Source organism: Zalophus californianus, chromosome 14 (assembly GCF_009762305.2).
Source record: "Zalophus californianus isolate mZalCal1 chromosome 14, mZalCal1.pri.v2, whole genome shotgun sequence".
NCBI lineage: Eukaryota > Metazoa > Chordata > Mammalia > Carnivora > Otariidae > Zalophus > Zalophus californianus.
Window position 1 is genome coordinate 46,386,979 of NC_045608.1, and position 27,874 is coordinate 46,414,852.

The 27,874-nt window shown below is 38.8% G+C and overlaps 1 protein-coding gene across 5 annotated transcripts in view; it reads left to right on the forward strand.

Moving 5' to 3' along the window:
• LAMA3 (laminin subunit alpha 3) overlaps positions 1-27,874 on the forward strand; it is a 257,294-nt gene that overhangs the window by 116,110 nt on the left and 113,310 nt on the right. For 3 of the 5 annotated variants that reach the window (XR_003517036.2, XM_027576786.2, XM_027576783.2), the window contains exons 19-24: positions 5,750-5,906; positions 10,467-10,599; positions 12,447-12,589; positions 14,885-14,982; positions 15,686-15,839; positions 25,920-26,080. Coding sequence is in view for 3 of the 5 variants with exons in the window: in XM_027576786.2 (XP_027432587.1) it covers positions 5,750-5,906; positions 10,467-10,599; positions 12,447-12,589; positions 14,885-14,982; positions 15,686-15,839; positions 25,920-26,080 (846 nt within the window). In the remaining 2 variants the exon portion in view is untranslated. Of the gene's footprint in view, positions 1-5,749; positions 5,907-10,466; positions 10,600-12,446; positions 12,590-13,903; positions 14,002-14,884; positions 14,983-15,685; positions 15,840-25,919; positions 26,081-27,874 lie in introns of those variants that run through there. The other 2 variants (XR_003517037.2, XM_027576787.2) reach the window with 2 other exon arrangements.

Genomic DNA, 27,874 nt, shown 5'->3' on the forward strand with positions numbered 1-27,874 from the left:
CTGTTTTACCCATCCCCCCCACCCATCTCCTCTCTGGTCACCACCAGTTTCTCCTCTGTAGTTAAGTCTGTTGTTGTTTTTGTTTTAATTTGTCTCTTTTTCCTTTATTTATTTGTTTTGTTTCTTAAATTCCACATATGTGTAACATCATATGGTATTTGTCTTTTTCTGACTGACTTGTTTCACTTAGTGTTATATCTTATTCTCTAGATCTATCCACGTTGTTGCAAATGGCAAGATTTCATTCTTTTTTATGCCTGAATAATATTGCTGTATTTATACACACACAACGCATCTTCTTTATCTATTTTTCTATTGAGGTACACTTGGGCTGCTTTCATAATTTGGCTATTTTAAGTAATGCTGCTATAAACATAGGGGTGCATGTGTCTTTTCAAGTTAACGTTTTCCTATTTTTTGGATAAATATCCAGAAGTGGAATTACTGGATTATATGGTAGTTCTATTTTTAATTTTTCGAGGAACCTCCATACTGTTTTCCACATTGGCTGCTCCAGTTTACATTCCCACCAACAGTGCATAAGGGTTCTCCTTTCTCCACATACTTGCCAACACCTGTTGTTTCTTGTGTTGTTGATTTTAGCCATTCTGACAGGTATGAGTCTTATTGTGGTTTTGATTTGCATTTTCCTGATGATGAGTGATGTTGAGCATCTTTTCATGTGTCTGTTGGCTGTCTGCAGGTCTTCTTTGGAGAAATGCCTCTTCATGTCTTCTTCCTATTTTTAAGTTGGATTATGTGTTTTTTGGTGTTGAGTTGTATAAGTTATTTATAAATTTTGGATACTATCCATTGATCAGATATGTCATTTTCAAATATCTTCTCCCATTCCACAGGTTGTATTTTAGTTTTGTTGATTGCTTCCTCTGCTGTGCAGAAGCTTTTCATTTTGATGTAGTCCTAGTAGTTTATTTTTGCTTTTGTTTCCCCTGCCTCAGGAGACATAACTAGACAAATTGCTATGGCCAATGTCAGAGAAATTACAGTCTTGTGCTCTCTTCAAGGATTTTTATGGTTTCAGGTCTCACATTTAGGTCCTTAATCCATTTTGAGTTTATTCTTGTATATGGTGTAAGAAAGTGGTCCAGTTTCATTCTTTTGCATGTAGATGTCCAGTTTTCCCAACACCATTTGTCAGAGACTGTTTTTTTTTTTCCCATTGCATATTCTTGACTCCTTTGTTGAAGATTAATTGGCCATATAATTGTGGTTTTATTTCTAGTTCTCTATTATGTTCTATTGAACTATGTGTCTATTTTTGGGCAGGTACCACAGTGTTTTTGATTACTACAGCTTTGTAGTGTATGTTGAAATCTGGGATTGTGATACCTCCAGCTTTGTTCTTTTTCAAGATTGTTTTGGCAATTTGGGGTCTTTTGTGGTTCCCTACACATTTTAGGATTATTTGTTTTAGTTTTGTGAAAGATGCTGTTGGTATTTTGATAGGGATTGCATTAAATGTGTAGATTGCTTTGGATAATATGGACATTTTAACAATATTTGTTTTTTCTATCCATGGGCATGGAATGTCTTTTCATTTCTTTGTATCCTCTTCAATTTCTTTCATTAATGTTTTATAGTTTTCAGAGCACAGGTCTTTATCTCTTTGGTTAAGGTTATTCCTACATATTTTATTATTTTTGGTGTAATTGTAAATGGGACTGTTTTCTTAATTTCTATTTCTGCTACTTTATTATTAGTGTACAGAAATGCAATGCAACTTTACTGAATTCATTCATTTATTAGTTCCAGTAGTTTTTTGGTGGAATTTTTAGGGGTTTCTATGTATAGTATCATGTCATCTGCAAATAGTGAAAGTTTTTACCTCTTCCTTACCAATTTGGATGACTTTTAGTCCATTTTTGTTGTCTGATTGTTGTGGCTAGGACTTCCAGTACTATGTTGAATAAAAGTGGTGAGAGTGCACATCGTTGTCTTGTTCCCAATCTTAGGGGGAAAGCGTTTTTACCCATTGAATGATGTTTGCTGTGGGTTTTTTCTTTTATATATATATATAAGGCCTTATTATGTTGAGGTATATTCCCTGTAAACCTACTTTGTTAAAGGTTTTTATCATGAATGGATGTTGTACTTTGTCAAATGCTTTTTTCTGGACCTATTGAAATGATCATATGGTTTTTATCCTTTCTCTTATTGATGTGATATATCACATTGATTGATTTGCAAATATTGAACCACCTTTGCATCCCAGGAATAAATCCCACTTGATTGTGCTGAATGGCTATTTTAATGCATTGTTGGATTCTGTTTGCTAATATTTTATTGAGGATTTTTGCATCTATGTTCATCAGAGATATTGGCCTGCAGTTTGTGTGTGTGTGTGTGTGTGTGTGTGTGTGTGTGTGTGTGTGTCTAGTTTCTTTACCTGGTTTTGGCATCAGGGTAATGCTGGCTTCATAGAATGAATTTGGAAGCTTTCCTTCCTCTTCTGTTTTTTGGAATAGTTTGAGAAGAATGGGTATTAACTCTTCTTTAAATGTTTGGTAGAATTCATCTGTGAATCCATCTGGTCCTGGGCTTTTGTTTGTTGGGAATTTATTTTGATTACTGATTCAATTTCATGGCTGGTAATCAGTCTGTTCAAATTTTCTATTTCTTCCTGATTCTGTTTTAAGAGGTTATGTATTTCTAGGAATTTATCCACTTCTTCTAGGTTGCCCAATTTGTTAGCATAAAATTTTTCACAATATTCTCATATAATCCTTTGTATTTCAGTGGTGTTGGTTGTTTTTTCTCCTCTTTTATTTCTGATTTTGACTTCTCTCTCTTTCTTCGATGATTCTGGTTAAGGTTTATCAGTTTCATTGATCTTTTCACAGAACCAGCTCCTGGTTTCATTGATCTGTTCTATTGTTTTTTTGTTTCTATTTCATTTATTTCTGCTCTGGTCTTTAGTATTTCCTTCCTTTTGCTGGGTTTGGATTTTGTTTTTTCTTCTTTTTCTAGCTTCTTTAGGTGTAATGTTAGGTTGTTTATTTGAGATTTTTCTTGCTTCCTGAGGTAGGCCTGTGTTGCTATAAACTTCCCTCTTAGAACAACTTTTGCTGCATCCCAAAGATTTTGGGCCTTTTGTGTTTTCATTTTCCTTTGTCTCCATGTAATATTTTATTTCTTCTTTGATTTCTTGAGTGACCCATTCATTGTTTAGTAGCATGTTATTTAACCTCCATGTATTTGTGTTCTTTCCAGATTTTTTCTTGTGGTTGATTTCTAGTTTCATAGTGTTGTGGTCAGAAAGGGTGCGTGGTATGACTTCAATCTTTTTGAATTTGTTGAGACTAGTTTTGTGGCCTGATATGTGATCTATTCTGGAGACTGTTCTGTGTGCACTCGAAAAGAATGTGTATTCTGTTGTTTTAGGGTGGAATGTTCTGAATATGTCTGTTAGATCAATATAGATTTTTTTTTGAAACCATGATCCATCATAATTTTCTCTCAGGGAAGAAAAAGCTAATTTTTAATATTCTGGCTTTTAATCATAGACTGGAAACTGTGAAGTGCAGCTTCTAAATTGCAAGTATCTTCACTACTTCTGCATTATCAACAGAGTAATAAAGAAATCTTTAGTGTAGTTAAAGTAAATTGTCTGTATTTAGTTAGCATGGCACTTCTCCCCTTTCCCTTGATATTTTCAGCATTTGAATTCTAAAAGTCAGCAACCCAGCTGAGCTCTCTTCAGTCATTTCTAAATGTCAGTCACTGCTGGGCCACATAATAAAGGGTCTGTGAAGGAGGACCCACCTGTGGGTATATTTTCCTGCAGACTAAAAAGGCACATGATGGACCAGAGGAATTTTGTATATAGGTTCAGAAATATTTTCCACCCATGTTTTATCTCTTTCCACCTTCCTGTGGATAAAGTGAGCTTTCCCCCACTTAACCAGCTAAGTTTTTTTCCTTCCACCTATGTAGGGCAATTGGCTATTTTTCAGGTAAAAATAATGCAACCAAATAGGAATTAAATTACCCAGCCTGAGGCAGAAATACTGATTTTTGACATTACAGCCATTACGTACATATGAAATTTAGAACATGTCCTTTGATTTAGTGGTAAATTGTAACGAGGATACAAAGATAGCAAACCAGCATCAAAGATGCCATATCGCCTTTTCTCCAGGTTGGCAAACCTTTTGTCCTTTTATACTCAATTCCTGCCAAATGTCTGTTTATGATATTATCTGAGCATTGTTCATTTTTCTTACAAGTTTAGAAGGCATTCACTTTGTTTTCTAAATAATTTTTGTGATAATAAATGTAACATATGTCCATCGTAAAGTTTTAATAAGTACTGAAAAGTAAAAGGAAAAAAAGACCGACCTATTCCACCACCCAGAGATAACCCCTTTTAATATTTGTTTGTATATTTTTTCTAGGCTTTTTCTATGAATACAAATTAGTATATTTTCTTCATAAAATTTGTATCCATTTCTTCACATGATATTGCATACATTTTCCATTATCATTAGTCTTCAGAAATATTAATGGTTGCATAATAGTTCTTATTTTAAAAATTATTTCATAATTGTACTTTTAGATTGTTTCTAAGGTTTCACTATTATAAACATTCTTTTATGTTAATTTTTTTATACTATATATAAAATTGTTCTTTAGAATGTATTCCTGGAAGTTCTGGTCAAAGGGTATGAACATTTTTAAGGACCTTTATATATCACTTCCAGAGAAATTGTAAGCCTTTGTAATTCTGCTTGCAGTATTGGGCCATGACCGTTTATTTCCTTTGACTAAATGATCTTTATGGCTTTAAATCCACTAGCTGCTATTAGTTTGTGACAGGATTGTCAAATTTGTCATTTTGAAGAACTTCAGATTCTTTGAATATGAGATGTCACACAAGCGGTGTATCGTATTTTTGATCCTTCTCTGTGATTGCCATTATTAGACTCTTGAAAGGAATCCATCTATAGACTTATAGTTTAAGAAAATACAAGGCAGGGGCCCCTGGGTGGCTCAGTCGTTAAGCATCTGCCTTGGGCTCAGGTCATGATCCCAGGGTCCTGGAATCGAGTCCTGCATCAGGCTCCCTGCTCGGCAGGAAGCCTGCTTCTCCCTATCACACTCTCCCTGCTTGTGTTCCTTCTCTCACTGTCTTTCTCTCTCTGTCAAATAAATAAATAAAATCTTTAAAAAAATTAAAAAAATACAAGGCATAAAAAAGTCATTCTAATGATTAAAAAATATATATATAGAGAAAAATGTCTCTAACTTGTAAACTTAGCATGTGAAATATTTTATGTCACATTCACTACTGCATATATGGTACTTAGCAACAGTGCCTGGCACATATATATTAATATTTGTATAATGAGTGAATATGAGTACATAAATGAATGAATGAATAAATGAATGAATGGATTTATAGTAAATAACCTGATCTGATTTTGTTAAGTTGTTGGCAACCATTTAGAACATTTAGAATTAAAAGATGCTACTGCTATGGGTTGTGCTAAGTGATTTTCTCATTTTAATTGCTTAGACTGATAGGTGTTGGGTATGTTTTATGTGAATGTTTACATGAATGAAAGCAATAATTTAAAGAAAAAGCAGGGGGGTGGCTCTTTCATTTCTTCTCTTATTGTATTCTGTTGATTGGGTAGGAGTTCTTCTAGAAGTAGCTATTGAGATTGAATATTTGGATTATCAGTGAACCTAACTTGCTGTATCCATGTTTACTTTTTACTTACAAAAGACCTGAAAACAACTACTATTTCCCGGATTTGCATCATATGAAGTATGAGATTGAAGATGGCACCACACCTAATGGAAGAGAACTTCGGTTTGGATTTGATCCACTGGAGTTCCCTGAGTTTAGCTGGAGAGGATATGCTCGGATGACCTCGGTACAGGTATGTAGCCAGCAAGAAATTGCTTCATGGCAGGGTAGGGCATATACTGACCCACAGCACTCTCAGTGAGTCCCCCCAAAAGGTGAACTGTCCCCAGAACTGACTCCAGGATTCTTTTTCTCCAGACTATGGACGTGGTTTGGGGTAGGATTGGATTTTAACTAATTAGTATATGTATCAGTTTCACAGTTTATTGTTAATTTAATTTGGTCACCAAATCAAACAAAGAAGGGGTTAAAGAAAACTAGTATTTATCTCTAGAGACTTGTTATAAGAAGTTGTTTCCCAAGTGGGATTAGTCTAAATTTTAAAACAAGAGACACTTTTCTTTAAAGACATTTGTAGAGAATAAGAATGAGTAGAATTAAATAATTCCAATGGTGTGTGTGTTGTTGATATTTGACCAGTGCTGGTTTTTTGTTTTTTGTTTTTTTGCTTTTTTAAACCCTGAACTTCTCTATGAATAGAAACTAAGGTAAATGAGGAATTTTAGTGCTATTTAATTTTTCTTTCCTGTATTTCTCCCTTCCTTCCTTCTTCTCTACTGTATCCATCTCTCTTGGCTTTGTGTTGAAATAGTAATGGAATTTACACATTTTCTCGTTACCTTTAGAACTTATGCAATATTTACTAACCAACAATTTCTGTATAGCCATTGAGAAATTTTGTTCTCAGGATTTCTCTTTGAGGTTGGTCTCTTCAAACTGTGTTTCTCAGTGGAGAAATTCGGAACAAAAGAGGTAAATTGATGACCAGGGTAACCCAATATTTGTCCGTAGCAGACCCAGGACTAATACTTGTTATGTTTCCTTTAAGTCACCCCTTAGAGAAACAGGGACAGGGTCACAGTTCTCTTGGAGCCATTATTGGTTCTAATGTTGCTTCTTGCCTGACCAGGGTCCCCCATCAGGCTGCTTTCTCAAACAGTACCTGGGATCTTTTTTTTTTTTTTTAATATACTTATTTATTTGAGAGAGAGAGAGAGAGAGAGAGAGAGAGGGAGAGTGTGAGCAGGGGGAGGAGCAGAGGATGAGGGAGAGGGAATCTCAAGCAGATTCCCCGCTAAGCATGGAACCCAACGCAGGGCTCAATCTCACGACCCTGAGACCAAGTCCTGAGCTGAAACTGAGTCAGATACTTAACTGACTGAGCCACCCTGTCGCCCCAACAGTACCTAGGATCTTAAGACCTCACTGCTTTCTCCTTCTCCCCAATATAAAATTCAGTTTCTTTAGCATTCCAACCTTCATGATTCAGAAAAGGGGCAGTGGAGTCCATTAAGTCATAATAGGATGTGAATGAGAGTCCAGTCAAGGTGGATACCTTCTCACAGGTGTTTACAGTTTGAAAGAATGACTAGTTAACATAAAGGAAATGAATTTCTTTTTTAAAGATTTTATTTATTTATTTGACAGAGAGAGAGAGAACGAGTGGTGGGGAGGGGCAAAGGGAGAGGGGAGAAGCAGGCTCTCCGCTGAGGAGGGAGCCTGACACGGGGCTTGATCCCAGGACCCTGAGATTATGACCTGAGCCAGAGGCAGACACTCAACCAACTGAGCCACCCAGGTGTCCTGCAAAGGAAATGAATTTCAAATGATGGAGTTTCTCTAAGTATTTTTCAACAACAGAACTTGGTGGTGTCTGTCAAATCACCTCTAACTTTGTTCCTTATACACTTTTGCATTTTTATTTTCCAATATGGAACTAACACTTAGAGATGGATTCTGTCAAGTTAAAAAACCCACATTGAGTGGAATCTTAGGGTTTTCTATATATGGTATCATGTCATTTGCAAATAGTGCGAATTTTACTTCTTCCTTGCTGATTTGGATGCCTTTTATTCCCTTTTCTTGTCTGATTACTGTGGCTAAGATGTCTAGTACTATGTTGAATAAAAGTGGTGAGAGTGGACATCCTTGTCTTATTCTGACCTAAGGGGAAAAGCTCTCAGTTTTTCACCAGTGAATATGATGTTAACTGTTTGTTTTTCATATAAGGCCTTTATTATGTTGAGGTATGTTCCCTGTAAACCTACCTTGGTAAAGGTTTTTATCATGAATGGATGTTGTACTTTGTCACATGCTTTTTCTGGACCTATTGAAACGATCATATGGTTTTTATCCTTTCTCTTATTGATGTGATATATCACATTGATTGATTCGCAAATACTGAACCACCTTTACATCCCAGGAATAAATCCCACTTGATTGTGATGAATAGCTATTTTAATGTATTGTTGGATTCTGTTTGCTAATATTTTATTGAGGATTTTTGCATCTATGTTCGTCAGAGATATTGGCCTGCAGTTGTGTGTGTGTGTGTGTGTGTGTGTGTGTGTGTGTGTGTGTGTGTGTCTAGTTTCTTTACCTGGTTTTGGCATCAGGGTAATGCTGGCTTCATAGAATGAATTTGGAAGCTTTCCTTCCTCTTCTGTTTTTTGGAATAGTTTGAGAAGAATGGGTATTAACTCTTCTTGAAATGTTTGGTAGAATTCGCCTGTGAAGCCGTCTGGTTCTAGACTTTTGTTTTTGGGGAGTTTATTTATTACCGATTCAGTTTTATTGCTGGTAATTTGTTCAAAATTTCTATTCCTACTTTCATTTTGGTAAGTTATATGTTTCTAGGAATTTATCCATTTCTTCTAAGCTGTCCAATTTGTTGGCTTACAGGTTTTCATAATATTCTGTTACAACTGTTTGTATTTCTGTGGTGTTTGTTGTTATTTCTCCGCTTTTATTAGTAATTTTGTTCTCTCTCTCTCATATTTTTTGAAGAGTTTGGCTAGAGAGTTAATCAATTTTGTTGATCTTTTCAAAAGACCAGCTCCTTGTTTCATTAATCTGTTCAATTGTTTTTGGGGGGCTTTTTTGTTTTAGTTTCTGTATCATTTATTTCTGCTCTGACCTTTATTATTTCCTTCTTTTTGCTGGGTTTGGATTTTGTTTGTTCTTATTTTAGCATCTTGAGGTGTAAGGTTAGGTTATTCAAGATTTTTCTTGCTTCTTGAGGTAGGCCTGTGTTTCTCTAAACTTCCTTCTTAGAACAGCTTTTGCTGCATCCCAGAGATTTTGGACCTTTGTATTTTCACTTTCCTTTGTCTTCACACAGTATTTCTTCTTTGATTTCTTGAGTGACCCATTCATTGTTTAGTAGCATGTTATTTAACCTCCATGTATTTGTGTTCTTTCCAGATATTTTTCTTGTGGTTGATTTCTAGTTTTATAGTGTTGTGGTCAGAAAAGATGCATGGTATCCCTTCGATCTTTTTTAATTTGTTCAGGCTTGTTTTGTGGCCTGATACGTGATCTATTCTGGAGACTGTTCTGTGTGCACTTGAAAAGAATGTGTATTCTGTTGTTTTAGGATGGAATGTTCTGAACATGTCTATTAAATCCATCCAATCCAGTGTGTCATTCAAAGCCGCTGTTTCCTTGTTGATTTTCTGTTTGAGAGATCTGTTCGTCAGTGTAAGTGGGGTGTTAAAGTCCCCTATTATTGTGTTCTTATTGATTATTTCCTTTATGCTTGTTAATAACTTTTATTTATTTGGGTACCCCCATGTTGGGTGCATAAGTATTTATAATTGTTATATCCTTTTGTTGGATTGTCCCCTTTATTATTGGAATGGAATATTATTCAGCCATAAAAAGAATGAAATCTTGCCATTTGTAACAACGTGGATGGATCTAGAGAGTATAATGCTAAGCAAAATAAGACAGAGAATGATAAATACCATATGATTTCACTTACATGTGGAATTTAAGAAACAAAACAAACAAGCGAAGGAAAAGAGAGAGAGAGACAAACTAAGAAGCAGGCTCTTAACTATGGAGAACAAACTGGTGGTGACCAGAGGGGAGGTGGGTGAGGGGGATGGGGGAAGTAGGTGATGGGGTTGAAAGAGTACACTCATCACAATAAAAAAAATAAAATAATTTTTTTTAAACAGCCCACATTCTCTTTGGGTAGATACTGAGAACAATTGCATATGACTTAAGCATATTGTAGTTACATCCAGATTTTATCACTAATGTGTTTGGGGTATTTTAACTTTTGTTTAGCCAACATGGGTTTCTGTGACAAATTAGAATTTTAGGTATGTGAATTGGGCCCTGGAGAGGTCCTTCTACAGGGGTGGTGGTGTCCAATAATACTGTCCTTTCCTTCTCTTCTGCCTTTTTGTTTCTCCCAGCCCATGGTGGTTGCCCCGGTCACTATTGCTTTCCTTAAACTAGTCCAGCTACTATTCACTCTGTCTGCCTGATTCCAGAAGAGCCCAAAGAAGATCTCAGTTGCTGAGGGCACAGGTTTTCACTGTAACTTTAATTATAAGTGTCTTTAATCTATCGTTAGGCCTGCCTATTTCCATCTTCCATAGAGGTAGTTATTTGGTGCTTGCTGAGTGTGAGAGTGAGTGAGTGAGAGAGAGGGAGAGAGAGTGAGTGTGTGTACACATTACAAGTCCACTAGTGAAACCTGAATGGAGTATACTCACTGTTTGGCTAGCATTTCTTTTAGCCAGTTGTCTCTTATACTGTATGACTTTTTGGTATTTTTCAGAATGAAGTGAGGATCATGTTGAATGTGGGGAAGTCAAGTCTCTCTTTGTATTGTGTTATTCTGAAATACATTAACCCTGGAACTGAAGCCGTATCTGGCCGTGTGTCTCTTTATCCATCCTGGGCTGAGGCAGGTAGGTAAATTTTCAAGCCTCTTTTGGATTAAGAAATAATTAGTGAAATATTTTCTCCAATTTCCAGAGTTACCTTCTGAGGAAAGTTGAAGTCTGATGCATAATCTGATGAGGGTGGTGCCCTAGGTGCACTGTCTTTGCTACCTTTTCAATCTGTAAACATTCTGCTTATTCACATTTTGCTGTTAAGTTTATCACTAACTCTTTTTAAAAAATTGATACAACAACCGGTGTGTCTTGGCTGAACCCCAGGGATTATGATATCCCCACAAGGTAAAGCTAATTTATCACTAATTCATGGTAGAGTGGGTGTCACCTTTGGGGTGGTATCGGATGGAGCTTGGCCTACTGCCCTAAATTTTCCCATTGTTTTCAGGCACCCCAAATAGGTCAAGGAGAAATGGGTGAGGAGAGGAATTTTTAAGGTGAATGCTGTAAAGCATGAAGCCCAAAAGAGCTCCGGAGAGGAACATGCAAACTTCACTGAGGGGTGAAGGATTCCTGAGGGCAGAGGAGAAACCTGTTAGAGGGCAGATCTCATCAGAGCTGAGGCCTGGAAGTCTGTTCTGCAAGAATTAGAGCTTCTACCATTCCTGGCAACAGATTCCAGGAAGCACTAGGAGTCCCACATGGACACAAAATGGTGCCCATAGAAATCTAATATAAGATCAAAATACAAGCATCTTTGTTCAGCATCCATGGCAAAGTCATTGGGGGCAGCGATGATGCTCCTGAGTTGTGTCAGCCAGGTCGTGAGGCTGGACGATGATGAATGATATGAAGAACTAGCAAGCTTGCCTTATCATATACAAAGTATTTTGGCATTGATTTACTCACAAGACAAGTTTGTGAACTGAGGAGGGTTGAAGAGGAAACAGCTGAGAAGTTTAGTAAATTGCCTAAGTGCACAGCTGGTCTTTGTAGACAAGTTGGAATCTTCTGACCCCAAACTCTTTCTCATAGGCACCAGTCCCTCCTAGATGACAGTTTCGTCAGCAGTTTGCTCTCTGTTAACTCAAACAGGTGGAGGACATTGTGGTTTGTTTTCCCGTCCCCTGGGACATCTTTCCTAAGCCCCCACATCTGAGTCGGGGGCCTTCGTTGTGTATTCCTGTGGTAACCTATGCCTCCAAATATGACTATTCACGCTCTGCTGCATTCTCCTGTTGGCTGGCCTGTAATCCCTCACCGTTCCTGTCCCACCATCTGGGAGCAAAGGCCGTGCTTGCTGTGTGCCTGGCCTCCTGTCCTGAACCTAGATCTCATGAATGTTTCTAGAGAAAATGCAAGGATTTGGAGCAAATGTTTCTTCTGAAGGAAAAGGCTCAGGTGGGCTCAGATACAGCCGTTTGGTTTGTTTCTGAACATTCTGTAGGAGGTCCTCTCTGTGTTTCATGCAGAAGAAAACCTTTGCATCCTGAAAACAAACAAACAGAAAACCAGAACTTTTTCTTATGTCAGAACGAACACGTATTCTTCAATAGAAATTAAAAGAATAAAATAATTTAATATCAAATGTAATGAATTGAACACTTACTATGTGCAATGAATTTCTCTAGGCAGTTTACATGTATTAATATACTTAATCACTTAACAAATTTAAGAAGTACTCACAATCCCAGGATACATAATCACTGCTAACATCAATATCTTTCTGGTCTATTTTACACATATGCGATGCAAGTATACAATTAAAAAATATAAAATCAATAAATCTGATCAGTAAGTATGATGAGTAACCACCTTGAACTTTTTCAGATGTAAATTGAATGTTTAAAACTGAATATCCAAAATCCTAACAGTGACTGCTAGACAGGTGCCTTAGGCAGTTCTTTTATTTCTGATAGGTGCTGCTCAAAGCAAAGAAGTCATCTTCCCGCCGAGTAAGGAGCCAGCCTTTGTCACCGTCCCCAGAAATGGTTTGGCAGACCCATTTTCAATTGTACCAGGGACATGGATTGCTTGTATCAAATCAGAGGGAGTCCTTCTGGTAAGAGACCTCCTGCGTGGAGAGTTCTGTGGGATTCTTCCCCCCTACTTAGCATGGTCCCACCCACAGTGACCCACAGTGACCATAAGATATCAAAATCACAGGCAGCTCCCTTTTAGATGTAAGAAACTATGGTGACATTTGCCCTCAAATGACAGAGAGGCTGACTTAAAATATCTTTTTTTTTTTTTAAGTATTTGAGAGAGAGAGCGCGAGAAAGAGCACAAAGGCGTGGGGGAGGGAGAAGCAGGCTTCCCGCTGAGTAGGGACCCCGAGGCAGGGCTCAATCCCAGGACCCCAGGTTCATGACCGGAGCTGAAGGCAGACGCTTAACCGACTGAGCCACCCAGGCGCCCCTAAAATATCTTTTGTATTCTTCAGCCAGCTCATCCCAGACAAAAAAAACCAAACCAACCATAACTCATAATGACTCAAAGATAGCAGAATAAATGCAAAACCTTAATGTGCATGTATCCCCACCCTTCAAAAGCTTCTTTGGGATTTTTCATTATGAATCAGAAGGACTTCTTTGAAAATCAGCCTCTCTGGGAATTGTGCGGAATGAATCAGAAGAAGCTACGAGAAGAGCAGATCCTAATATCAGTGAAGTTAGTGGTGGCGGAAAGGGAAGGGAGAGCCCGTGCTTCTCTGACATTCCCTCCTTCTACCTCAAATATAGGCAATAGTCTCCACAAAGATGAACTTGGACAAAGAATCCCGCATCGGGGCAAAGCTCTGTCCCTGCACACTAATAGAATAGCCAGAGAAACTGTGGGGAATTAAGAGATGAAAACTGCTCTCTGAGATATTGATATCTTACAAAAAGTCTTCTGAAAATGAAGTCTTTGGCAAAAGCTTGGTTTTGGCCAGAGTGGAAAACAGCAAGCTTTTCCTTCTGGCACAATCCTTTTGATTGGCTATGTTAGCAAATCTTACGCAAGTTTTTTAACTCCAAGCCTGCCTCAGTTGCCTCTTCCTTGTAAATAGGGACAATGTTTATCCAGATAGGTCCTTTCCAAATCTGGGATCTTATGAGGATAATGTGACAGTTTATCCTGTTGATCCAGTCCCTATTTTTCTTGCGTCTTCTTGGTAGCAAACTTTGTTGCTTTACAAAAATTTTAGAACTTTTCATAGACATTAGAAATGAGGACAAGGAAAATCCCATTGGTGCCAATAATGAGTACAAAGTTGGATTAATGGGAAGAAGGTCATTATGTTACTCCACAGGCATGGAAGATGCTTGATGACATTTAGTGCAGTTGTATAGCGACTCATATATATGCTTCCATGTTATGATCCCGTTTTCTCTAGAGATATTTTATTGAACACCTACTATCAACCTTTACTGTTCTAAGATCTATGGAACCATAAAGCAATGAAGAGCTATGGTCCCAACCTAAGGAAACTCAGTAAGCGAACAATCACCACTGTTAAATTAAAGCCCACTGAGGTAGGTAGTGAGACCCCCGTGGTAGACCACGGAGCCCCCTGGGCCACCATCTGCTACCTTTCCTCTCCATGCATTTCTCTTCTTCTCCATTGTAGACAAATTAAGGGCCCTCACAAGAGAAAAAGCCTTATGGCCGGTGTCTGAGTCTCTTCACAGTTGTGGCAGACATCCCCCCTCCTTCCCTCCGCACACAGCCAATGGTGCCAACATTCCTCTGAAGCTGTCAAACCATCAGCGTCTCAGAAACCTGGAGCTCTGCTCTTTCCTGAAGAGCTGTTTAGCTGGATTTACGCTGTGGGCTTCATTTGGCACACTCCATGGAACACATTCTTCTGCTCGTCTCCTAGGACAGGCAGTCAGCCAGTCTCAGCCTGTGATTCACCAGGATCACAAAACATCATTTTTTATACCATGCCAGGCGAGCGTTGCTTTGGTGTGGGAATAAAAAAGCCGAAATGCCCAACCCACAATTCAGAGTTCTGATGTGTGGTGATGAAAGCAACAGGTATTTCAAAGGACCAGATTATCAGCTGATAGTTTATTATCTTTGTTTATTTTTGAATTTATACACAGTCCAGAAGGGAGGGTAAAATTTCCCCGAGTTGTGAATACAAATATGTCCACCTTGAGACGCTTCTCTCAGATGCTTGGAGCCCGCCTGGGACAGGTTGCTTTGTGTGTTTTGGTGAGTCAGGGGGCAGAACATAGCAGCTGCTGGGGAGAGTTTAACTTAGCGAGCTTCACCTGGTTATTAGTAACCGAGCTGGCGTGCTTGACTGTTTTATTACTCAAGAAGGGCCACCGTCATCTGAGTGATTGACCTCTTGGTCTCCATTTCCTAGGACTACCTGGTGCTGCTTCCCAGAGACTACTATGAGGCCCCCTCCCTACAGCTGCCAGTCACCCAGCCGTGTGCCGACTCAGGACCTCCCCAAGAGAAGTTAGTATGGGCAGTGGGGCGTCATCTGGATCCTCTGAATTAGGAACCTTTGGTGCAAGGATTTGAGAGAGGCCTCAGCATCACAACTGCAGCAAGATGTGTTGGATGATTATTTAATTGTGGTCTTTCTCTGAGGCCGTCAACTGTCTTTTTTTTTTTTTTAAAGATTTTATTTATTTGAGAGAGGGAATGAGATAGAGCATGAGAGGGGGGAGGGTCGGAGGGAGAAGCAGACTCCCTGCTGAGCGGGGAGCCCGATGCGGGACTCGATCCCAGGACTCCAGGATCATGACCTGAGCTGAAGGCAGTCACCCAACCGACTGAGCCACCCAGGCGCCCGAGGCCGTCAACTGTCTTATATACAAGAATCACAGAGCACTTTGCACCCTGTGGTTGGCATTTAGAGTGAAGTCCACCCTCTAGTATGTGGAAATACTGATGCTTGACCAAGTAATACCCTCAAGGTCGTGCATCTGCTGAGGGGAAGGGCTTAACATAGAATCTGGGTTTATGGACCTTTCCTTTTCTTATTCTTCATGCAGATGACAATTTACTACCTGATTCCTCCAGTAGGCACATGGTAGGAATTTGTGGAAGGAGTGAGGAGTGAATGGAATGGAAAGAGTCCTTTGGGGATTGCACTTTGATGTTGTGTTTTGTTCTCAGTTGTAACTGTTGTATTTTGTTGTTGTTGTTGTTGAAGTTGCTTGCTTTACCAGCATTTGCCAGTGACCCGATTCCCCTGTGCCCTGGCTTGTGAGGCCAGACACTTCCTGCTTGACGGGGAGCCAAGACCCTTGGCAGTGAAGCAGCCCACCCCCGCACACCCAGTCCTGGTGGACCTCAGTGGGAGAGAGGTGGGGCAGCCTTTTATTTACTATCAAAGCTATTACTACCTCTCCGTCTGTGTCTGCTGAAAATCCTTGGCTGCAGTTGCTTCTCAAATTCAGGGGAACCTGGAAGAATTTCTCAGAAGTGTTAATTATAGGTGTACTGAGTTCTCTGATCCAGGTTGTGGCTGGGCGGTACGCCACACGGAGCATAGTAAGGTTCATCTTTGAACACTTCCTAGACAGGGCAGGGAATGTGGGCAATCACAAAAGCCTCTCCTTTTTATTCCCTAGACTTATAAGGGTCTGTCTTGCTCTACCTGATCTGGGGCAAGATCTTTCTAAATGGCCTCCAGAAACTACACAGCTTACCCTAAAAGGATGCAATGCTCACTGACTGTTCATCCCCTCAGGCAAGCAGTTTGTAAGGGCTGATTTCTTGGAGCTCAGAATCTGGAACTGCTGCATCCCAATGCACCTCCCTCGTAGCTTAGAGGACAGGTTACTACAGGTTTGGACATTGCTTTTCTTCCCTGAGTTTTGTAAGCCTCAAAACAATCTAAGACTCTACTGACTTAAGATTTGGGTTAGAAATCCTGTGTATCAACACTAAGAACACACAGTGCAACACCTCAAAAAAAAAGACACTGAAAAAAAAACTTCCTTTACTATATTTCCATTCCTGACTTTTTACAGCATTCTCTGTTTTGTACCTTTGAGGCCAATGTTCATGCTTAAATGTGTAGGCTGATAACATATATGGTATTAATTCTCACTGAATAGATGTGTACCTTTTTGTAAACTTTATTACTCACATTTCCAGGGTAGCTATTATAGGATTTTAAGGATATTTCTTTAGTCTTCATTTCATTTTTTTATTTGAGTTTTTGTTTTGCAAAAAAATATGCATATGTATACTTGTTGTAACAAGTGAAGCAATACAGATATGCATAAAGAAAAACTAATGATCTCATTTCCACTCCATTCTAACAGTCTTCTGTATCCCTCCCAACCCATGCTGTGTATATACACACACATGCATCTACATACATAAATATGCACACACACATACAGTGTGTGTGTGTTCCCCAGATAGCAGGGGGGTGCTGTTGAGAAGGGCCAACCTCCAGGGAATGATGCTGATGACTCATCAGGAAGTGTCCTTGCCTCTGATTTAGCCCAGAGCCACAGCACTGAGTTGTTGGGCAGGGCCATATTTGCATGATGCATAAAACTAAGCCCTGAGCTGTCCAGTTTTATTTAACAGTCTGTTTTACCATTTTATCTAAATGTTTACAGACTTGTGCTGTCTAGTACAGCAGTGACTAGCCCATGTGCCTATATATAAATTTAAATTAATTAAAGCTAAGTAGAGCTAAACATCCAGTTCCTCAATTGCACTAGCCACATTTCAAGTGCTCAGTAATCACATATGTCTAGTGGCCACCTTATTGGAAAACACAGATTATAGGATTTTTTTTTTTTTTTGCTATCACAGAAAGTTCTATTGGACAGTGCTATAATAGATCATTGTGCTAAAATTCAAAGACTAATGGCTTTAGAAGAGGTCTTAGAAATCATTTGATTTCCCTTCCTGTTTAGGAATCCTTTCTAAATTATCCTTATTAAACATTCATTTAGCCTCTACTGAATACTTAAATTGATGGAGGAGTCATTTCTTCTAGAGGTAGACTAACTTTTGGTCATCATTAGCCACCTGGAGCAATGCAGAGTAATCCCTCCTCTGGAAACCATGTGTGGTGTGATGGTCAAGAGAGTTCTGGAGTGAAACTGCCTGCCTTCGTGTCTTGGGTCATCAGTAACTAGCTGTAAAATCTCTCTAGGTCTGAATTTAGTAGAATACAAACTGGGGATATATAAATGGGGGTATACAAAAGTAGCTACCCCATGGGTACTATTAAATAAATAATCCATGAGGGGCTCTTGTTGTGATCAAGTGATCACTTACTAACCATTAGCCATACTGCTATTACGTGTTCTAGTCACACCATGGGCTGAAAGAGCAACCCACTACGTCTAGCTCATATGAACAGTTTTTCCTTTTCTAGGATACAGGGAGGTCTGGCAGAATTTCAAGGGCAGGAACTGAGTACATTCAGGTCTCCTAGGAATCTTCGAGGGACAGAGCCACCTGGCTCTCACAGCCTTCCCTTCTCTCCATGTGTTTGCCTGTTCCCCTCTCCTTCTATTAAATGGCCTCCTTTGTTTACTCATAGCTCTTTGTCTCACACATATACCATGAAGGCTGCTCTGGTCCCATTTCTTTGTTAACTCCTAGCTCTGGCACTTACTGCCACCTGAGTCTCCCTTCTTTTCTCTTTCTGAGAAAGAGAAAGATCATTTCTGAGAAAGAGACAGCTCATCTTTTAAAGTCAGATCACCCTGTTGTACACCAGGGAAGCCTCTGTCTCTCGTAAACAAATTTATAGCTATATATTTTTTTATATTTCAATTTTATCATCTCTGTTTTACAATGTGATTTTAATCCATTTATATTTATTGTGTTTTCAGACATATTTGGACTTATTTTTATCATCTTATTTATTTTATTAGCTTTTTTAAATTCAATTTAATTAACATATACTGTATTATTAGTTTCAGAGGTAGAATTTAGTGATTCATCAGTGGCATGCAACACCCAGTGCTCATTCCATCAAGTGCCCTCCTTAATGCCCATCACCCCGTGATCCCATCCCTCACCCCACCCCCTCCAGCAACCCTGTTTTCCTATTGTTTAGAGTCTCTTATAGTTTGCCTCCGTTTTCATCTTATTTTATTTTTCCTTCCCTTCCCCTATGTTCATCTGTTTCTTAAATTCCACATATGAGTGAAATCATACGGTATTTGTCTTTCTCTGACTGACTTATTTTGCTTAACATAATACCCTCTAGTTCCATCCATGTCGTTACAAATGGCAAGATTTCATTCTTTTTGAAGTAATATTCTGAGTAATATTCCATTACACACACACACACACACACACACACACACCCACCCCACATCTTCTTTATTCATTCTTCTGTTGATAGACATTTGGGCTTCTTCCATATTTAGGCTATTGTGGACATTGCTGTTATAAACACTGGGGTGCATGTGCCCCTTCGAATCATATGTTTATATCCTTTGGATAAATACCTAGTAGTGCAATTGCCTGTTTGTAGAGTAGCTCTATTTTTAACTTTTTGAGGAAACTCCATACTGTTTTCCAAAGTGGCTATACCTGTTTACTTGCTTTTAATTTACCTTCTTAAAACTAATTTTCCTACTTCTGTTTTGTTGTTGTTGTTGTTGTGTTTTTGTTTTTTTTTTTTTAAATAAGCTGTAGGCCCAACATGGGGCTTGAACTCATGAACCTGAGATCAAGAGTAGCATGCACTACTGACTGAGCCAGCCAGGTGCCCCTACTTCTGTTTGATTGAGACAGTTTTCTCTGTCTTTTCCTTGTTTGATAGGTATAGATTGTTTTCTGATATTTTAGTGGTTACCCTTAATATTTTAACATATGCTCTTAAATATATATTTTCCAGAAAAGTCTAAAGTTATTCAGTAATTCTGATCTCTTCTTTTACAAAAAGCAGACTTTAGAATTCTTACTTACCAATTGTAAACCAATCTCCAACTTGTTGTCCAGAGATTTAATTTTTTCCCTTTCCCCAGACTTTCAGATAGATTGTGAGTTTCATCTTAATTCAAATACACCACATACCATCCCTCCCTCTCTTCTCCTTTCCTTTCTTCCTTTTTCTCTTCTCCACTTCTTCATGGAGATGTCCCTCCTGGAATCTTTCATCTCTCTTCTTTACCCTGGAATATATTCTCTGGGCTTGAGGTACAGCCATTTCCTGAAATTTTTCACCACCACACCCACCATCTTAAATATTCTCTTTTTAACCTTTGTTGTATTGAATCTTCTTTTTTCTGACTATTGGAACTTTCTTTTTTTTTTTCCTTCCTCATTTTGGTAGATTTGGAGATTATGTCCTCCAGAGGCTTCCTGTGAAAGGTCACATAGGAGCTACTTTCTGTTGTTGTTGTTGAGAACTTGCATATCTGAAACTATCTTTATTTTACTCTCAATCTTGATTTTTTACTTGGTTAGATATAGGATTTTAGATTAGAAATCATTTCTCCCCAGAATTTGATAATGTTTCCTCATTGACTTCTAGCTTCAAGTCCTGTTCCTGAGAAGTTACATTGTGGTTCCCAATGCTTTGACTGCAATCTGGTTTTCCTTTCTCAAAGCTTTTAAGGTCATTTCTTTATTTCTTGTGTTCTGAAATTTCACAAGGATGTGCCTTGATATAGATAATGTTTTGGCCAGTGTGCTGGGCTCTCAGCCTTTTAGCCTGGAACCTTCTATCCATCATTCTGGGAAACTTTCTTGAGTTATTTCTTTGATAATTTATTTCTTTATCTTTAATCAATATTTACAATCTCTTGATCTTGTTTTATGCTTTGGGAGATTTCTTCAATCTTTTCTTCCAATCCTCACCCCAGCTCTGCTCATACAGACACTTAGGTTTCAGCTTTCTCTGGTCTAATTAGTTGACATTCATCTGCTTTCCAGCTTCCAAAATTTTGTTGATTTCTCTGGTCTATTGGGTTTTTATTCCTCTTTCCTATTCTCTTCTTCTTTGTGGGTTTATGATTTAAAAAAAACTGACTCTAATTTTTGCAGAGTTCTGAGAGGGAAGATCAATAAATATAAGTGTTTAATCCATTATGTTTAACCAGAAATCCTAAGATGGACTTTTATTTGTGACATTCTAAAGTTTCATTATGATATGCTTAGGTGTAGATTTATTTTTATTTATTTATTTAGTCCTCAGGTACACTTTCAGAATGAAGATTCATATCTTTCACCCTGGGAAATTCTCATTATGTTATCACTTCAAGTATAATTTTGCTGCCATTCCTTACATTCTTCTTTTCTGGAAATCAGACTGGATGAATGTTGGAGCCTCACAATCTCCAAACTGCTCTTTCATATTTTTATATCTCTTTGGATCTTTGTGCTACTTTGTGGGTGAATTCCTCAAGACTTCCTTAGGATGCATGAATATTTCAGTATCTCCAGTCTAGATTTTATCTAGCCTATTGATTCAGTTTAATTTATACTGTTAATCTCAAAGATTTCTAATTGGCTCTTACTCATATTTACTTTTCCTTGTTTTTTTTTGTCAATTTAGTTTCATAACTTTATTTACTTTTTAAAGACATTCCTCTTTCATTTATATTTTTGAGTATCTTAATGCCCTTGGAGACAGGTATGTTTCAGAATTCAGAATTTTTAAGATTCTGTACACACACACACACACACACACACACACACACACACACACGCCATCTCCAGGGGGGTCCTGGCCAACATGCTATAACCAAACATGTTAATATTTCCCCAATGAAAAGCATGAGTAGGTGCTGCAAGAGAAATACATGAAGACTGTGTACATGGACTTAATTCAAGTCACATTTTGCCACCAAGTGATAATTGGTTAGGTGAGATTAGGTTTTGCTACCAGAGAAGATCCAAAATAATTTCCTTTTCCAAGTTTGAAGATTTCAGGTTAGGGACCAGTATAATCATTTTAAAGTCTTTATCAGACTGTCCCATAAAATTCATTTTATCTGAAGTAAACTCATCTTCTGATTGCTGATATTGTTGCCTGTTTCTAACATTAGATTTCTTCATGTGTTTTAGAGGCTTATCTTGTTTGCAGGCTTACTGGCTTATTTTGAATGGAAGGTTTTTATCCTCTCCCTTTTTCTTTATACCCATCTCAGCCTTGTAGTTTTGCAATGTCTTAACAGTCCTCTGGACCATTAGCTCAGAGGCAAGCATTAAAACGTGCCACTTCTACTGTTGTGATATTAGTGTTAGCACAGATTCAGATGCTGAGTCAGTGAGTGGCTTAAATCAGTTCTTGGTCATGAGACTACATCTTTGATATTTGATTCCCAAATTCTGCAGCTTCTTATAACGCTGAAATCTAAGTGGCAGATTGTCAGCAACTTTTTCAGCTTTTCATGATTTGAGGGAACACTTATCTTTGTCTTAAAAAAATGAGCCTGGATCTGACCACTGTCTCATATGAGTCATCTCTAGTTTTCTTTACTCTGCATGAGCTGAACTGCTGACCAAAACAGCGTGCTTCCAGACTTGGAGGACAACAGGCCCCTGACTTCAGCCCCCATACGTTTTGAGTTTTTCTTTTACTTATATTCCATCACTTTTAATCTCAAACATATCTTTTTGTTTTCTTTTTAAAACATTTTATCCATAGTTGCTGTCTCTTGGAGCAGAAGGGGTGCAAAAAAAGTGAATTCACTGTGCCATCTGACCTGGAAGTCACTGTCACCTTTTAAAGATGTTAAATTCTATTCTCTTTTTTAATAAAACCCTCCTTTCCCTTCCCACATTCCCTCAGCCATAACGCTTCCCTCCTTCACAACCAGACTTCTCCAAAGAATTAGATAATTCTATACTGTTTCTAATTCTTTCACTTCCATTCACACCTCAACCCACACCAGTCTGGCTGGCTTGCTTCCTCCCACCCTCCCACCTTCCCCCCCCTTCCTTCCTTCCTTCCTTCCTTCCTCCCTTCCTTCCTTCTTTCCTTCCCTCCTTCCCTCCCGCCCTCCTTCCTTCCTCCCTTCCATCTTTTCTTTCTTTCCCAGGGTTTCCAATGATGTTCTTGTCACTAAATCCAGTGGATATTTTTCATTCCTCACCTATTCATCTACTCAACTTCTCAGCAGCTTTCAATACTTGTTGAATACCCCTTACATCTTAAAATACTCTTTTACTTTGTTTTCCATAATTTAAGAGTGGTCTGGATCTCTTCCTACCTCTCTGGCTTCTTCCTCAGAATATCATTTACAGGCTCAACCTCTGTTTAGCCATTGAATATTGGAATTTGTTCAGGCTTAGTCTTAGCCTTTGTCTTGTTACCTTATATTCTCTCCCTAAGCAGCCTCCTCCGTGCCTGTTGGGTTAGATACCAACTCTACATAGATAACTACCAAATTGGTGTGTCTAGTCATACTTGTCCTTTCAGATGCAGAACAGCATAGCCAACTTCCTTCCTGACATTACCTCTTAGGTGTCTCAGAGGGATCTCAAATTACATTTCAGTGTCCCTACCTAAGTAAATGCTACCACCATCCATCAAATTGTATAAATCAGAATCCTTAGGGTCATCCATGACTTCTTCTGTTCCCTCCCTCACCAAAGGCAACCCATCTCTGAATCTACATCCCAAACTTTTCTTAAATGTCTCTACTTCTCTCCGTGTATCTTTCTTGCCTAATAAATGATCATCTTTCATAAGGATCTCTGTAGTAACCTCTTAATTAGCTCATTCACACTGGCTCTTGCCCACTGAATCTCACAATCTTGACTCCATACAATTGTCAGCATACTCATGTTGGTAGAAATATCTAATCATCACTGACCCTCTCACTCCATCTAATTCATACATAATTGGAAAATTTCAATAACATATTATTGCTGTTAGAAGAGAGACAAAAGATTTTAATGGTCTCTAAGGCTACCCCTCTTACCTCCCGGTTTTATCATAGCTCTTCTTGCTCTCTGTTCCTCGCCACTGTGGCCTGCCTTCAGTCTCTTGGTCTTACATATTGCTACCCTCTAGCACCGTATGTCATAGGGTAACCTCCTCCTGCAGGATGTTCCCTCTGCCTGAATGGTCCTCCCTCCCCTTGGGGCCTGGCTATCTGTTCCTTGTCCTCAAGCACTCAACTAAGTTGTTGCTTCTTCAGGAAGTCTCCCCCCTTCCGTAGTCTTCCTGACCAGCTCAGGCAGCCCCCTGAGCACCTAGTCAGAACATTCGTCATACATATAATTTCACATTGTGTTGGTCTAATTTTCTAAGTATTTGATTAAAGTCTGTCTGAGGATAGAGACCAGGTCTGTATTGTTTCCCATTGTATGCCCATCAGGTGAGCTGGCATAGGGTAGGTGTTTAATAAGTATAGGTTGACCAAATCATTTTGAAGACTCATTTTGACATCAGATATGTTCACCAGCCCTCTTAGCTTTGTGTAAGCATCAGATTTGATATGCCCACCTTTTATGTCTTCATTTGAAACACTCATAACTAGGTGAGGGCTGTTCTATGCCATAAAACTGGAAGGATCCTTCCAGTTTGACACTGGTTCTGATGAAGTTTCCTTTTACTAAGATAAATCACTTATAACAAACAGCAGATAATAAAATTTCTACTTGCCATGATTTGTCTTTTATCTGAGTTTCCCAAAACCTACTTTTACCAACAGATGTATTCAAAAGCCTTCCTACAAGTCTTCCAAAAAATCAATCTATAGGACTCAGAGTGGAAAGAACAATAGAAATTTATAATAGAGTGCTGTGATAAAACTGGCAGCCAATAATAACTTCTGGAAGAGAAGTGAATACATCATTGGCCTGTGTGGGCTTTATGGTGGGTGAAGACAGACAAACCGTTGTTTGGAGATGCCCAGGGGAGAAATGCTGGTAATAACCTCCACACATGGACCAATATTTCACTTTGTAACAGAGTGGAAAAGTGGTGTGGATAATCCATTTTTTTTTTTTTTTATCCCTGAGGGAAGTCTTTCTATTATATAAGTGATAGAAAAATCACTGTGGAAAATATTAGTTGTGTGGCTCAGGGCTGTGCAGAGAGAACAGTAAATGTGAATTTCCTGAAGGCAAGGGGCAGGAGGATTTTAATTAAGTGTGGTAAAGCTTGGCTGAGCCTGAGCTTACAGACTGAAGGGGGTTAAACTGCTACCGAATGTAGTTGTAATATTGGCTCAGACATTCAATATGCACATATACTTTGACTCAGCAATTCTACTTCTAGGAATCTTACAGAAATACTAGCCTAAGGATGTGCATATATATGATGATATATATATATATCATATAGCTTTATATGTTATAGGGAAAATTAGGGACATCCTAAGTGTCCATCAGTTGGGGATTAGTTAAATCATTTTATGCTCATAATATATGGAACGGTAGGAAGCCATTAGGAAAATGAAGTTTATCTGCTTGTGCTGCTATAAACAGAAAATATTGTTGAGTAAAAAAAAACAAGTCATGGCAAAAGGCAATAATCACAATTATAATCGTCGGAGTATGTAGTGTTTATGTAGTGTTTGTGGCATGCCAAATACACTTCTAAGAGTCCTTCATATATTAATTCATTTAATCCTCATAATAACTTTAAGAGGTGGATACTGTTGTTATCTTCATTTGGACACTGGAGGATACTGAGGCATATAGACATTAAGTAACTTGCTCAAAGTCACACAGCTGGAGGCAGTATGATTCCAGACTCCAAGCTCCTAACCAGGTGTGGGCATTTTTTTTTTTTTTTTTTTTTTTTTTTTGGTAAAAGGCCAGATAGTAAATATTTTTGGCTTTGAGAGTCGTATGGACTCTGTCGGAGCTACTCAGCTCTGCCATGATGGCACAAAAGCATCCATGATTGCTTATTGTGAGTTTTCTAAAAAAAAAAAAAAATACATTCGTGTACATTTTCAGACATGGACAATGGTTTGGAAGTATGAAAACCAAACTATTATTAGTTATTGTCCCAGGAGTGGGGTGCATGTATCACTTCTCATTATCTGCATACACAAAATTTTAAGTTCATTTTTTAAATTGAAGAACAGCAGAAGAGCCTCAAGGCATACTTCTATTCCTCTTATCACCCATTGGAGATTCTTTTTTACCTCAAGTTTTCAGAGTGTCTTTTGCCTTGAGAAACAAGGAAAATATATGGGTGAAAGGAGTAGAAGCCCCTATAATTAGGGTTGCCAGATTTAGAAAATAAAACTACAAATGCTCCATTTAAATTTGAATTGCAGATAAATAATAGTTATGTGTTGCTTACTGCATTTCAAATTTAATGACACATCCTGTATTTTATCTGGCATTCCTAGCTAGAGGACCATGTTCCTTACTATGATAACATATAAAACTATTTCCTGGTGTCTGCTTAGCCCTGGTTTCACTGTCGCCTATGTAAATGCATCCAGTACATTTCATGTCCATGTGCTCGGGTTCTCTCACAGGTAGACCTGCACCTGCGGCTGCAGGTCCCGCAGGTTGGTAACTACGTGGTCGTGGTCGAGTATGCCACGGAGGTAGACCAGCTGTCTGTGGTTGATGTGCACATGGAGAGCCCTGGGTCTGTCCTGGTCAGCCAGGTGAACATCTACAGCTGCAAGTACAGGTAATCAGTCCTGTCATGGGGGATTCCTTTGTACTGGAACAATCCGGAGGTCAGCCTTGGGACCTTTGGTTTTTTATCTGGATTGGGAAGTTGTGTCCTTTTTGAGGCCGATCTTGAAAACAAGCAGGAGACTATGCTCTCGGGTGTCACCCCCAGTGTAGTATTGGAAGGCTTCTCTGTGGACATCTTGAAATTGTTGCATTTTCTTGAAAAGCTGTGTGTTCCACTCACCACTTTGGCTCAGATTCCCATGAAGCAACCACAATCCTGGGTCATTCAGGGAACTCAGTGGTCTCACCTCAAATGCTGGGTAGAGCACATGGGCACATGGGAAAGGAGAAAAGACTCTGTCACAACTGCCTTCACAACACGCCCTTTGGAGACTGGGAATACTTAATGTTTGATGATCATCAGGTGAAAAATAATTAACCCTGATTGCTGTATTTAAAAATTCACCCTGATTCAGTTACTCTTTTCTAAGAACTTTGACAAAGATTTATTAAAAATTGTTTTCTTTTTATACTATTTCAAGATCTATGCAAATGTCCAGAATATGCAAGGGGTGTTTTCAACATGAAATTAATTGTGTAATAAATGGCACTGGGAGTCAGTCTCTTCAGACAGCAGGTGGAGAACTGCAGTGAACCCACCCAGTTCTTGGCCAAGGCCTTAAACAATTTTGTTACCACGACTTGCCTATGACTTTTTGTCAAGCTCCAAATGACCTGAAGTAGTTGGACATTTTTCCTGTTTTGCGAATAAAAGAACTTATGAAAAGAGTTACTTTTAGGAGCTCAGAATGGAAACTTTTATGAGACTTAATGAAATGGTTATTGCATTAACATCATGCTCTCAGCAACCTTAAAAAGGAAACTGTGAGGGCTTCATTTAAGAATCTTTAAAAAAATCTAATCAGCCCTTTTTTCTGGGGTGGTGATTTAAAAAAAAAAAAACAAAGAATATAATTGCATTTGGACTTTTAATGGGGCAAAAAAGTTCCCCAGAATGTTCTTTCATTACCTGAAAATGTTAGTTTCATCTGTGGATGACATCAGCAACCACTGGAATGTACACTCCCGGGTGGGTGGGTCACCTCACCACCCAAGTCCTGGAGACTGTTGGCCACAGGGCTGGGGCAGGGCTTCTCCAGACCCTGTCCACCCTCTGGTTCAGCCGTCTGACTCCTTCCACCTTCCAGATTATGTCGCTTGATCCCTGCTCCACAGGATACAAGGTGGCGATGGCTAAGGACCCAGGAGGAAACACTCCTAATGTCCCTGGTGGCTCTCTGACCCATCTCAGAAGAGTCTGAGAACATCTAGACCAAGCGGAGGAGTGGTTTCAAAGCTAAAGAAAGAAAGGGCGCCCTTCCAGGATTCCATAAGCCACGAGCTTGGTTTCATGACCTCTGTCTGAATGGCTTTGAGGCAGACAACTGTGCGGTATTCTGTAGATCACTTTGTCTCTGGGCATGACAGCACCAAGTTCTTCTTTACCAGGGACATTAGAATTCCAAGACAGGGTTGTATTAGACTAGGACTCCCTTTTATTGTGTTTTAACTATTTCCAGGAATGTGCCGTGATACTGTTTCACTAGTATAAAATATTTCTTCCTTCTCTACTTTGTCATGTGGACAAGTGAAAATGAACAGGCTCTAAGTACTGTAGTCCAAAAATATGGTGCAATTGGAAAATATTTGACCCATAAAAGCCTATTTCAAATGACAGGCCCTTTCAGCAATTGCAGCTTCTCCTGCTGAGGGTTGAACCTTTCTTAGCGTTTCTCAAGTGAGT